Below are 15,169 nucleotides of genomic sequence, written 5' to 3' on the forward strand. Positions count from 1 at the left end.
AACACTAAAGGAAATGTATCAATAGTTTCAAAATTTAGATTTCATAAGAATATGGAGCGCAACCTGTGCATAATGAATTCTTTGCTTTATTGATAAAGAAGTGTCTAGCCCATGATTCATTTCGCTATGATCACGTATACTGTATTGTTTGTTACCTTGTGTCAATCCTAAAAGAAAATGATGAAAAGGAACACACTGCTAATAGCAAATTGATATAGAAGATTTACTAAAAACCCTTTGAATGAGGACAGTCCTGAAACACAACAAGAAACAAATAACTCACTTTTTCATCACACTAATATTCAAAATGTAAAATAATATTATGAGAAATGTATCAAAACAATTTATCAAATTCGAACAAAATCAGAAACTTGAAAACAAATTTAAAATTTTAATTAGGTCTATTTTACCTTATAGAAAATAACTTGAGCGAATACAGAAGCCTTCATATGGAGAGTTTACCATTCAATTGTGTTTTCAAAGGTCCATTAACATTCAATATATAGCCAATAACTTGAATGTTTGGTGTCGGTTGCTAGTCTATTCTAATCATTAGAGCTAAAACCCTCTAAGCAATTCTGATCTCTGATAATCAAATACATAAATGTCAAGAAATAACTTCAAAAAAATTTATTGACAAAAGATTATATACAGAAAGATAAGATGAGACATGGTAGTAGTAGGTAGAAGATGATGACCAAGCTCCGATTCAAATAAGAAACTTAGAGAATCATTATTGGCTTGGTAGAAGTTATTATCACAAGTAACGGTTGATTAGTTATAGAAAAAATAATCAATCAATAATTTGTACCTGTCAATCGATCCAATACATTTTTGATGACATTATCACAACTGTAATCTCTTTGGAAGAAGAACTCTGTAAATTAAAAAAAAAAAAAATTTCTCTATATGTTCAAATTTTTACTCAAAATTTTAGACAGCAAACTTTACCTTGATCTTCATTAGTAGCTCGTAACCAGACATTCTGAGCCACACACTTCACCTTAGTATTGATCCAACTAGATTATTGTTTCCTAAATTTATTTAAATAGTTGCACCCGGTATGTGGTATATAAATTCTCGAAACTTCACTATTATTGTAATGCGAAAATTCCTCATACCTCTACTTTCACAATGTTCTTGAAGATTTCCGAAAAATCTTCTTTTAGTTGCCTTGAATTTTTCGCATTATCAAGTACAAAATGGCAGTGTGTAGTGTGTTTCGAAATCTGATTTTTTCTCCAATATTGATTTCTTATTTAATACTAATGCAAAATTTAAATTTAATAAAAATATACAAGTTAGTTTTATGAATTAGTGATAAACATAAGTTTAATTTAAAATTATTTCTAAACATTATAATAATATTTAGAAAAATAAGTTATATTCTTAATATAATATATATATATATATGTGAAAAATTAAAAAAATATTAATACAAAAATACGTTTTTAATAGATTTAATACAAATTAAAATTTAATGAAAATAGGTTTCATGGAAAATATAAATTATTTTAGAATAAATAGAAACAATACAATATTTATAAGTATAATACAAAATATAAAAATTTTATTTTTGAATGAATGATAAATATAAGTTGAATTCAAAATTATTTATAAACATAATGAATATTTAAGAATAAATAATATTCTTAATATAAGAAATATATATATATATATATATATATATATAAATCTAATAAAATTTATTATAAAATATATTTTTAATATGTTTAATCTAAATTTAAACTTTATAAATGTAAGTTTCATACAAAATTTAAATTATATTAGATTAAATAAAAAAAATGCAATTTTAATATAATTAATACTAATGAAAAATATAAAAATTTGTTTATGAATTAATAATAAATATAGGTTAAATTAAAAATTATTTATAAATATTATAAGAATATTTTTAAAATAAATAATATTTTTATATAATATAATAAATATATTAGTAAAAAACTAAACAAAATATAATTCAAAATATGTTTTTTAAAATTTTTAATACAAATTCAAATTTAATGAAAATCAGTTTAATACAAAATTTAAATTTAATTTAAATTAAAATTATATTTGATTAAGTAGAAAAAAAATATAATTTAAAAAAAATTAATTTTATAAAAATATAAAAGTGTTTTTATGAATTAATGTTTTAATATAACTTTAATTGAAAATTAAAAATTAGTTATAAATATTATAAAATATTTAAAAAAAACTTTAATTTAAAATTTAAAATTGTTTATAAAAATTATCAGAATATTTAAAAAACAAGTAATATTCTTAATATAAGAAATAAATAAGTAAAAAACTAAATAAAATAAAATGTAAAATTTATTTTTAATAAGTTTAATACAAATATTAAATTTAAATTATATTATATTAAAAAGAAATGAATATAATTATAAAAAGCTTATATAAATTTAAATTTAAATTATATAATATTTATAGAAAAAATGCAATTTTAATATGTTTAATAAAACTTTAAATTTAATAAAATATATTTAATGTAAAATATAAAATTTATTTATGAATTAATAATAAATTTAAATTTTAGTAAAATATTTAAAATATTTATAGAGATAATAAGATTAATTTAAAAATAAATATTATTTTTAATATAAGAAATATATAAAAAAAAACTAAATAAAATTGAATGCAAAATATGTTTTAAATAGATTTAATGTAAAATTAAATTTAATAAAAATAAGTTTAATTCAAAATAAAATTATATTAAATTAAATTGAAAAGATGCAATTTTTATAAGTTTAATACAAATTTAAATTTAATAAAAAATATATTTAATGTAAAATATAAAAGTTTGTTTATGAATTAATGATAAAAATAAGTTAATTCAAAAATCAAAATTAGTTATAAATATAATAAGAATATTTAAAAAAACAAATAATATTCTTAAGAAATATATAAGTATAAAACGAAATAAAATTTAATATAAAATATATTAAATGTAAATTTAAATTTAATAAAAATAAGTTAAATACAAAATTAAAAAAATATTAGATTATATAGAAAACATGTCTATATAAGTTGAATACAAAGTTAAATTAATGAAAATTTTAAATTTAATAGAAATTATATTAATATAAAAAATAATATTTTAATAAATCAAATAATATTTTTAACATTTATAAATTTATATAGTTAAATTTAGTATATGATATATGTTTATTTATTTTCAAATAAATATAGATTATTTAAATTCAAATTCTAATAATTTTTAAAATCTATAATACTTTTAAAAAAATGACTTTTAAAAATAAATTTATCATGCTCTAAAATAGAAATATGATAATATAAATTTAAGTAGGATGAAAATAACTTACTTGAGCTCATAAACGGTGATATATAATGAAGGAATCCTGCAATAAAAAATATTTTATAGTGTTAATCAAACAATTATATATAATAAACACAATAAAAAGATAAATAGAATTATTATACATGTATGGACCAACAAGCGCCTCTACTCCATGGCAGCAATATCCGATATATTTATGTCTCTCATTTGATTCACTTTCATAATCTGAGATTAATAATGGTTAGCATATAAAACATAAAGGTATCAATAGTTGTATATTAAAAAAAAACTAAATAAATACATCAAGTTACAACCATTCAATAGAATGTGAGTATAAAAAAATCATATCAATGTAATAATAGAGAGATCGGTTTAGTTCTTTCCTCTAGATGTTTTACACGTTTTTCGCATTTTGATTTTCTAGTGCTTTTGAAACAACTCCAAAAGAATGATAAAAGTAAAATAATTAAAACTCTATAAATATAGAGAGAGCATCACATAACCAAGTTAAGCTTACATAATTCAATTTCAGTAAATTGATCTACCCGCTCAAATCCAGAAGTCCAACCACTAGCACCAGATTGCCTCTCCAAAGACAACCAAAGAATTTGGATTACCATGATCTATTTTGTGTTGAACAAATTTTTCAGCCCAACCATTAACTGTCTTAGGGCCAACTCTCTAAATAATTTGAGAGTTATTCCAATATCCCTCCAATTCATGGAATCTCTCAAGGTGAGGGTATCTAGCTTTGACATATCCATCAATATTACCTGACAATTAACATACTATTAACATACTACATGTGAATTTACAAATAATGAAAATGCATAGAAATTATAAAATATAAAACATAGACAGAACTATTGTTTGGATGGACCATGACACATTATGCTTGTATTCTAAAAGTAAAAACTAAAAGGAAATGTAACAATAGTTTCAAAATTTAGATTTCATAAAGAATATGGAGCGCAACCTGTGCATTAATGAATTCTTTGCTTTTATTGATAAAGAAGTGTCTAGCCCATGATTCATTTTGTATGATCACGTATACTGTATTGTTTGTCACCTTGTGCCAATCCTAAAAGAAAATGATGAAAAGGAACACACTGCTAATAGCAAATTGATGTAGAAGATTTACTAAAAACCCTTTGAATGAGGACATCCTGAAACACAACAATAAACAAATAACTAATTTTTCATCACACTAATATTCAAAAGTGTAAAACAATATTATGAGAAATGTATCAAATCAATTTATCAAATTCGAACAAAATCAGAAACTTGAAAACAAATTTAAAATTTTAATTAAGTCTACTTTACCTTATTGAAAATAACTTGAGCGAATACAGAAGCCTTCATATGGAGAGTTACCATTCAATTGTGTTTTCAAAGGTCCATTAACATTCGATATATAGCCAATAACTTGAATGTTTGGTGTCGGTTGCTAGTCTATACTAATCAGTAGAGCTAAAACCATCTAAGCAATTCTGATCCCTGATAATCAAATACATAATTATCAAGAAATAACTTCAGAAAAGTTTATTGACAAAACATTATAGACAGAAAGATAAGATGAGACATGGGTAGTAGTAGGTAGAAGATGATGACCAAGCTCCGATTCAAATAAGAAATTTAGAGGATCATTATTGGCTTGGTAGAAGTTACGATCAGAAGTAACGGTTGATTAGTTATAGAAAAAAAATAATCAATCAATAATTTTTACCTGTCAAGCGATCCAATACATTCTTTAATGACATTATCACAACTGTAATCTATTTGGAAGAACCCTGTAAATTTAAAAAATTATATTTTCTTTTCTCTTTTTGTTCAAATTTTTACTCAAAATTTTTGACAGTAAACTTTACCTTGATCTTCATTAGTAGCTCGTAACCAGACATTCTGCGCCACACACTTCACCTTAGTATTGATCCAACTAGATTATTATTTCCTGAATTTATTTAAATAGTTGTACCAGGTGGTATATGAATTCTCGAAACTTCACTATTATTGTTATGCGAAAATTCATCATACCTCTACTTTCACAATTTTCTTGGAGATTTTCGAAAAATCTTCTTTTAGTTGTCTTAAATTTTTCGCATTATCAAGCACAAAATGACAGTGTGCTTTGAAATCTGATTTTTTCTCAAATATTAATTTTTTATTTAATACTAATGCAAAATTTAAATTTAATAAAAACATACAAGTTAATTTTATGAATTAGTGATAAACGTTTAATTTAAAATTATTTCTAAACATTATAATAATATTTAGAAAAATAAGTTATATTCTTAATATAAAATATATATATATGTGTGTAAAAAACTAAAAAAACATTAATACAAAAATACGTTTTTAATAGATTTAATACCAATGTAAATTTAATGAAAATAGGTTTCATGGAAAATATAAATTATTTTAGAATAAATAGAAATAATACAATATTTATACGTATAATACAAAATAAAAAATTTGTTTTTGAATGAATGATAAATATAAGTTGAATTCAAAATTATTTATAAACATAATAAGAATATTTAAGAATAAATAATATTCTTAATATAAGAAATATATATATATATATATATATATGTAAAAATCTAAATAAAATATATTACAAAATATATTTTTAATATGTTTAATCTAAATTTTAATTTTATAAAAGTAAGTTTAATACAAAATTTAAATTATAATAGATTAAATAATAAAATGCAATTTTAATATAATTAAGACTAATGCAAAATATAAAAAATTGTTTATGAATTAATAATAAATATAAGTTTAATTAAAAATTATAAATTATTTATAAATATTATAAGAATATTTTTAAAATAAATAATATTTTTATATAATATAATAAATATATTAGTAAAAAACAAAACAAAATATAATTCAAAATATGTTTTTTAAAAATTTTAATACAAATTCAAATTTAATGAAAATCAGTTTAATACAAAATTTAAATTTAATTTAAATTAAAATTATATTTGATTAAGTAGAAAAAAAAATATAATTTTAACAAATTTAATAAAAAAAATTGATTTTATGAAAATATAAAAGTGTTTTTATGAATTAATGTTTTAATATAACTTTAATTTAAAATTAAAAATTAGTTATAAAAATTTTAAAATATTTAAAAAAAACATTAATTTAAAATTTAAAATTGTTTATAAACATTATAAGAATATTTAAAAAACAAGTAATATTCTTAATATAAGAAATAAATAAGTAAAAAACTAAATAAAATAAAATGTAAAATTTATTTTAAATAAGTTTAATACAAATATTAAATTTAAATTATATTATATTAAAAAGAAAAAAATATAATTATAAAAAGCTTATATAAATATAAATTTAAATTATATAATATTTATAGAAAAAATGCAATTTTAATATGTTTAATAAAACTTTAAATTAAATAAAATATATTTAATGTAAAATATAAAATTTATTTATGAATTAATGATAAATTTAAATTTTAGTAAAAAATTTAAATTATTTATAATAATAAGATTAATTTAAAAATAAATATTATTTCTATTATAAGAAGTATATAAAAAAAACTATATAAAATTGAATGCAAAATATGTTTTAAATAGATTTAATGTAAAATTAAAATTAATAAAAATAAGTTTAATTCAAAATAAAATTATACTAAATTAAATTGAAAAGATGCAATTTTTATAAGTTTAATACAAATTTAAATTTAATGAAAAATATATTTAATGTAAAATATAAAAGTTTGTTTATGAATTAATGATAAAAATAAGTTAATTTAAAAATCAAAATTAGTTATAAATATAATAAGAATATTTAAAAAACAAATAATATTCTTAAGAAATATATAAGTATAAAACCAAATAAAATTTAATACAAAATATGTTAAATGTAAATTTAATTTTAATAAAAATAAGTTAAATGCAAAATTTATAGAATATTAGATTATATAGAAAACATGTCTATATAAGTTGAATACAAAGTTAAATTAATGAAAATTTTAAATTTAACAGAAATTATATTAATATAAAAAATAATATTTTAATAAATCAAATAATATTTTTAATATTTACAAAGTTAAATTTAGTATATGATATATTTATTTATTTTCAAATAAACATAGATTATTTAAATTCAAATTCTAATAATTTTTGAAATCTATAATGTTTTAAAAAAATGACTTTTAAAAACAAATTTATCATGCTCTAAAATAGAAATATGATAATATAAATTTAAGTAGGATGAAAATAACTTACTTAAGCTCATAAACGGTGATATATAATGAAGGAATCCTGCAATTAAAACATATTTTATAGCGTTAATCAACAATTATATATAATAAACACAATAAAAAGATAAATAGAATTATTATACATGTATGGACCAACAAGCGCCTCTTCTCCATGACAGCAATATCCAATATATTTATTGATTCACTTTCATAATATGAGATTAATAATGGTTAACATACAAAACATAAAGGTATCAATAGTTGTATATTAAAAAAAGAACTAAATAAATACATTAAGTTACAACAATTCAATAGAATGTGAGTATAAAAAAAATCATATCAATGTAATAATAGAGAGATTGGTTTAGTTCTTTCCTCTATATGTTTTACACGTTTTTCACATTTTGATTTTCTAGTGCTCCAAAAGAATGATAAATGTAAAATAATTAAAACTCTATAAATATAGAGAGAGCATCACATAACCAAGTTAAACTTACATCATTCAATTTCAGTAAATTGATCTACCCGCTCAAATCCAGAAGTCCAACCACTAGCACCAGATTGCCTCTCCAAAGACAACCAAAGAATTTGGATTACTATGATCTATTTTGTGTTGAACAAATTTGTCAGCCCAACCATTAACTGCCTTAGGGCCAACTCTCTAAATAATTTGTAAGTTATTCCAATATCTCTCCAATTCACGGAATCTCTCAAGGTGAGGGTATCTAGCTTTGACATCTCCATCAATATTACCTGACAATTAACTTACTACATGTGAATTTACAAATAATGAAAATGCATAGAAATTATAAAATATAAAACATAGACAGAACTATAGTTTGGATGGACCATGTATTCTAAAAGTAGAAACTAAAAGGAAATGTATCAATAGTTTCAAAATTTAGATTTCATAAAGAATATGGAGCGCAACTTGTGCATTAATGAATTCTTTGCTTTTATTGATAAAGAAGTGTCTAGCCCATGATTTATTTTGCTATGATCACGTATACTGTATTGTTTGTCACCTTGTGCCAATCCTAAAAGAAAATGATGAAAAGGAACACTGTTAATAGCAAATTGATTTAGAAGATTTACTAAAAACCTTTTGAATGAGGACAGTCCTGAAACACAACAAAAAACAAATAACTCACTTTTTCATCACACTAATATTCAAAAGTGTAAAACAATATTATGAGAAATTTATCAAAACAATTTATCAAATTCGAACAAAATCAGAAACTTGAAAACAAATTTAAAATTTTAATTAAGTCTACTTTACTTTATAGAAAATAACTTGAGCGAATACAGAAGCCTTCATAAGGAGAGTTTACCATTCAATTGTGTTTTCAAAGGTCCATTAATATTCGATATATAGCCAATAACTTGAATGTTTGGTGTCGGTTGCTAGTCTATTCTAATCAGTAGAGCTAAAACCTTCTAAGCAATTCTAATCCCTGATAATCAAATACCTAAATATCAAAAAATAAGTTCAGAAAAGTTTATTGATAAAATATTATATACAGAGAGATAACATGAGACATGGGTAGTAGTAGGTAGAAGATGATGACTAAGCTCCGATTCAAATAAGAAATTTAGAGGATCATTATTGGTTTGGTAGAAGTTACGATCAGAAGTAACGGTTGATTAGTTATAGAAAAAAATAATCAATCAATAATTTTTACCTGTGAATCGATCCAATACATTCTTTGATGACATTATCACAACTGTAATCTCTTTGGAAGAATCCTGTAAATTAAAATAATTATATTTTCTTTTCTCTTTATGTTCATATTTTTACTCAAAATTTTAGACAGCAAACTTTACCTTGATCTTCATTAGTAGCTCGTAACCAGACATTTTGAGCCATACATTTCACCTTAGTATTGATCCAACTAGATTATTGTTTCCTGAATTTATTTAAATAGTTACACCCGGTACGTGGTATATGAATTCTTGAAACTTCACTATTATTGTAATGCGAAAATTCCTCATACCTCTATTTTCACAATGTTCTTGGAGATTTCCGAAAAATCTTCTTTTAGTTGTCTTGAATTTTTCGCATTATCAAGCACAAAATGACAGTGTGTTTCGAAATCTGATTTTTTCTCAAATATTGATTTTTTATTTAATACTAATGCAAAATTTAAATTTAATAAAAATATACAAAATATACAAGTTAGTTTTATGAATTAGTGATAAACATAAGTTTAATTTAAAATTATTTCTAAACATTATAATAATATTTAGAAAAATAAGTTATATTCTTAATATAAAATATATATATATATATATATATATAAATCTAAATAAAATTTATTACAAAATATATTTTTAATAAGTTTAATCTAAATTTAAATTTTATAAAAGTAAGTTTAATACAAAATTTAAATTATATTAGATTAAATAAAAAAAATGCAATTTTAATATGATTATTAATAATGCAAAATATAAAAATTTGTGTATGAATTAATAATAAATATAAGTTTAATTAAAAATTAATTATAAATATTATAAGAATATTTTTAAAATAAATAATATTCTTATATAATATAATAAATATATAAGTAAAAAACTAAACAAAATATAATTAAAAATATGATTTTTTAAAAATTTAATACATATTCAAATTTAATAAAAATCAGTTTAATACAAAATTTAAATTTAATTAAAATTATATTTGATTAGATAGAAAAAAATGTAATTTTAATAAATTTAATAAAAGAAAAATTAATTTTATAAAAATATAAAAGTGTTTTTATGAATTAATGTTTTAATATAATTTTAATTGAAAATTAAAAATTATTTAAAAACATTATAAAATATTTAAAAAAAACTTTAATTGAAAATTTTAAATTATTTATAAACATTATAATTATAAGAATATTTTTAAAAAAAAACTTTAATTAAAAATTAAAAATTATTTACAAATAGATTTTATAATGCAAAAGGTTACAACGAAGTGGCAAATTCAAAAACATATTCTTTTAGAAGTAAGCATACTTGTGCAGGATTTGCAAGTGATTTTGGCATCAGATTTTGGGCTTTATTGTACGTTTCCTGCTTGAGTTTTTCTTGCTTGCTTTACAGGATGAGTAACTACATGAGCTACCTTTTTCCCATCTGAAATTTATAATATTTGCATCATCCAAAAACAGTCCATAATTGTGTCGATATGTAATGAAAAAATTCATTTTTTGAAACCCAATTTGCTTACCATTCTTTTTTTTGAAGGGTGGTATCAGCCTTAGCCTTCTTAGCTTGAACAGGAGTCTTTTTGAAGCTGAATCATTGGCTCTCTTCTTATCAATAATAGGCTTCAATAGAAAACATTGTCAACATATTAAAGCAGACCCGAAAAAAACATTTGGCAACCGAAAAGAAAAAGTAAAATAAAATATACCTTCTTGGGAGTTGGAGTTTCCTCTTCATCATCAGAATCACCCTCCATATCTTAAATCAACAACCACGAATTAAATAGGCTATTTGAACCTTCTTCAAAGTTTTTACTTTATGAATAACAGTAAAACATGAATTACCTCATCAAATTCATCATAGCTATCCTTTTTTGGCTCAACAATGCTCACCTTTTGCTTGGAAGATGTTTCAAGTTTGGCAATAATTTTAGCATTGGTTGCAATGGGTTTTGCAGCCTCTACCTTAGCTGTAAAGTATATACCTTAGCTGTAAAGTATATCATTACAAAATAAATTATAAGAAGATAAGACCATTTTAACATATGTATTCAGCTTTAGCAAGCAAAAACTTACCAACATCAGGAATGAATGTGGGCACAAGTTCTTCATCATCATCTTCATCTAACAATTGGATAAGATTGTCTTGTTTAAGAAAGATCTTCCTAAGCCTGCTTTGACCACAAAATTATACTTCAAACAATGAAAAGTGCTCTTCAAAATTATATACTTCAGATTGTCTTGTCTGAAAAATATATATTATGAATGATCCTAATATAATGAAAAACAGAGAGTTTTGATCTCAAGATTAGAGAAGAAATACAAATTAGATTATATCTGCTATCTCTTTTCGCTTTTCCCAAATTAATATTCTCTTTTCGCTTTTCCCAAATTAATATTCTCTTTTGAATGTATAGATGTCGTCGATAACAGTACTAGAATCGATTCAATTTTAGGGTATCATATCATTATTATCCTCATGATATTAGTAATTGAGGATTTTGAAAAATAAAATTTGTTGGTCGTGGGCCACGGTTCCAGGTGAATACAGTATTTAACCAGGAACGTCATTTTCCAAACTTACAACAACAGTAAACAAAGAAAGTAAACAAAGAAACTGAAGACAATCAAACACAGACTAACGAGTAAAAGCATATAAAACAATACAAACCTAAAAAAGAAGAGAATAAAAGAACGAACCAAAATAGTATATGAATGGAAGCGGTCCATAAATGTGAATACTCCCACATCCAAGAGTCCATATGAATAATTTTAGGGAATAAGAGTGTTGCCTGGTTGTATGGCTCTGCACACACCCTTAATAGTCCACCCCACCTAGAGTCCTTTGAGATGGAAGGCACCCTATTGGTGGCACGTTGAAAACCGCAATCTTGCGAGCGCCCAATTCATAGAGTTCCTAAATTAAAATATATAACTAAATTGTAAGTAGTTTGTAGGACGAAGGAAATTATTGAATTATAATTAAAGAAAAGACCACCTTAATGAAATCGGTAGCATGAGATCGGTATAAGAGTTGATGTCATATTGAGCCTCTCTTAAGCGAAAGGTGAAATAATTATTGGTTAGATCGTCGGAGCCAGCCACCACGAGAAAGAGGCTATTGCTCAAGATAAAACTGCTTCTTTCCTCTCCTACTAATCCTTTAATTTTTCTCAAGTATTCTTTCCTCTCCTATTAAGTCAGCGGGAGTCTTGCCGTTGGAAAACCTTCCTGTGGGAGTTTGATGGATGAAATCGGTGCCATAGGGAGGGAAGTTACATTTGACTAAAGTTGTGAGATTGTTGTTGTTTCCGTTTTCAACAATGGAATCTCCAAAGGCTATAACTGCCGGAATCGTCATATTTTGGGGCGAGGGCGACGATGATTCAGTACTCCCATTTCTGCTACCATAACACAAAAACAAAAACATGATGAAGAAAAAGATTATGAATCTTCTTTGCTTCATCAATGATGCTCGATCGATCGATTAATCCTCTTAACCCAAGAATCCAAAACAGGAATTTGATAAGTAATTTTTCTAATCAAATCATCGATCGAGATCTGTGTCCAAATGTAATCGGAAAGAAAGGAATGAGATAACCTGATTAGCGGACTTCAAGAATCCGACGCCCTTGCAGACCGACTGTTTCTTATGGCTCGCGGATGGGAATCCTCCAGGACAGCGCCGATAAGCCACCATCCCTAAAGACAGCGCGACTGCGGAAGTCCACCAAACCCCAACGCCGCAATGATGATGGAGAAGAGGAATAGACATGGAGGTCGGCATTTGGTTGCCAGGCACAACTTAATCGGTCGGAAATTTGTTTGCCAATCGATTCCAATGAAGACGCGGGCTTATTTATATACGGGTGAGAGAGATATCTTATAGATAGTTTTTATAGATTTACTTAAGATTTAGGTTTTGCTTATTTGTTGCTTTTAGGTTTAGATTAAGATTTACGAAATTTTCTGTTAAGATTTTTTTTGAATTATTTTGGTTTTTTTTGAATTTTCTGTTGATTGAGAATCATTATAATATCTTTTCTTAGATCTCAAAAACATTTTTTTATTATTATTATTATTATATATCAATGTTTTTAAAATGTTTTTAAAATATTTAAATTTAATATATATATATATATATATATATATATATATATATATAATTAAATATAAAATGTTATATGAGTTTTTATTATAATTTCAATTTTTTAATTTTTTAGCTTAAGTTACATAATATTAATAATTTAATATATATATGTATAATTTTATTTTTATATATAATAAAAAATAATAATAATAAAATATAGAATTGTAATTTATCTCAATTCCTATATTTTGAAAAATTATATAATTATAATTCAATCTCAATTTTCTATGTTTATAAAATAAAATATTATAAAAGTAATTTTAATATATATTATTTAATTTTTTTAAATATTAGTTTGACAAAACTAATTAAGATCAATTTTTTTTTTAAGTTTCGATTTTTATTGAAAATATATCAATTCAACATGTTAACTTAATATATTAAAAAAATATATATATTGGTTCGATATTTTAACTTCCTAAATTCAAAAATAAAATATCGGTTCAAAATATTAATTTCTTAAATATATTTTCACGTTTAACATATTTTGACATGTTTAACACGTTTTTACACGTTTTTGACATATTTAACACGTTTTCACACTGAAAACACATTTTCACACGTTTAACATGTTTTTCACGTTTTTGGCACGTTTAAACATATTTTTGGCATATTTAACACATTTTTCACAAGTTTTACACATTTTTTGCACGTTTAATACGTTTTTAACATATTTAACACGTTTTGGCACGTTCAACACGTTTTGGCACGTTCAACACGTTTTGACAAGTTCAACACATTTTTGGTACGTTTAACATATTTTTAGCACATTAAACACGTTTTGGCACATTTAACACGTTTTCACATTTTTTGCACATTTAACATGTTTTTCACGTTTTTGGCACGTTTAACACGTTTTTGACATTACAACACGTTTTGGCACATTTAATACGTTTTTGGCACATTTGACAAGTTTTAACACGTTTTGACACATTTAACATATTTTTGGCACATTTAACATGTTTTGACATGTTTAACGACACATTTAACACGTCTTGACACTTTTGACACGTTTTATACGTTTTTAACATGTTTAACACGTTTTGGCCCATTTAACATACTTGTGAAACATTTAAAAAAATTTGTCCGTTTAATTTATTTTTTGCTCCGTCTAATATTTTTTTGACATTATTATACCTTTTTTTATCCGTTTAACATAATTTTAATTTTTTGATATTATTTTAATTACTAAATTAGTTGAAGTGCGATTTCTTTCTTTGATTCGTGATAATCAAATTGGAGATAAATGTAAAGTTTAAAAAAATAAAACGTAAAATTTGAAGCTTGAAAAACTTAAATGAGAGAGATATCTTATAGATAGTTTTTATAGATTTACTTAAGATTTAGGTTTTGCTTATTTGTTGCTTTTAGGTTTAGATTAAGATTTACGAAATTTTCTGTTAAGATTTTTTTTTGAATTATTTTGGTTTTTTTTTAATTTTCTGTTGATTGAGAATCATTATAATATCTTTTCTTAGATCTCAAAAACATTTTTTTATTATTATTATTATTATATATCAATGTTTTTAAAATGTTTTTAAAATATTTAAATTTAATATATATATATATATATATATATATATATATATATATATATATATTATATATATATATATATATAATTAAATATAAAATGTTATATGAGTTTTTATTATAATTTCAATTTTTTAATTTTTTAGCTTAAGTTACATAATATTAATAATTTAATATATATATATATGTATAATTTTATTTTTATATATAATAAAAAATAATAATAATAAAATATAGAATTGTAATTT

At 22.3% G+C, this 15,169-nt stretch overlaps 1 protein-coding gene and 1 long non-coding RNA gene across 2 annotated transcripts; both read right to left on the minus strand.

Moving 5' to 3' along the window:
• Window positions 1-10,511: 10,511 nt before the first annotated feature.
• LOC124918978 (histone deacetylase HDT2-like) lies at window positions 10,512-11,163 on the minus strand. Its single transcript, XM_047459066.1, has 4 exons — window positions 11,084-11,163; window positions 10,948-10,997; window positions 10,762-10,861; window positions 10,512-10,667 (listed from the first exon to the last, which is right to left on the minus strand). Exons 2-4 carry the CDS (start codon window positions 10,993-10,995, stop codon window positions 10,591-10,593), a joined length of 225 nt encoding a protein of 74 aa, XP_047315022.1. The 5' UTR covers window positions 10,996-10,997; window positions 11,084-11,163; the 3' UTR covers window positions 10,512-10,590.
• Window positions 11,164-11,961: 798 nt separating this feature from the next.
• Window positions 11,962-13,058, minus strand: LOC124923894. The gene is made up of 3 exons (XR_007098273.1): window positions 12,840-13,058; window positions 12,237-12,639; window positions 11,962-12,155 (listed from the first exon to the last, which is right to left on the minus strand). It is a non-coding gene; the product is annotated as an uncharacterized LOC124923894 (long non-coding RNA).
• Between the last annotated feature and the right edge of the window lie 2,111 nt (window positions 13,059-15,169).

This window comes from Impatiens glandulifera, chromosome 1 (genome assembly GCF_907164915.1).
Source record: "Impatiens glandulifera chromosome 1, dImpGla2.1, whole genome shotgun sequence".
Lineage (NCBI taxonomy): Eukaryota > Viridiplantae > Streptophyta > Magnoliopsida > Ericales > Balsaminaceae > Impatiens > Impatiens glandulifera.

What these genes read in the sequence shown, in the direction of transcription:
- LOC124918978 (XM_047459066.1), bottom strand. Translation starts at nt 10,995, where the DNA reads ATGGAGGGTGATTCTGATGATGAAGAGGAAACTCCAACTCCCAAGAAG. An exon ending in AAACTCCAACTCCCAAGAAG is followed by an intron (nt 10,862 to 10,947) that starts GTATATTTTATT and finishes TTTCTATTGAAG; the next exon opens with CCTATTATTGATAAGAAGAG. An exon ending in ACCCTTCAAAAAAAAGAATG is followed by an intron (nt 10,668 to 10,761) that starts GTAAGCAAATTG and finishes TATAAATTTCAG; the next exon opens with ATGGGAAAAAGGTAGCTCAT.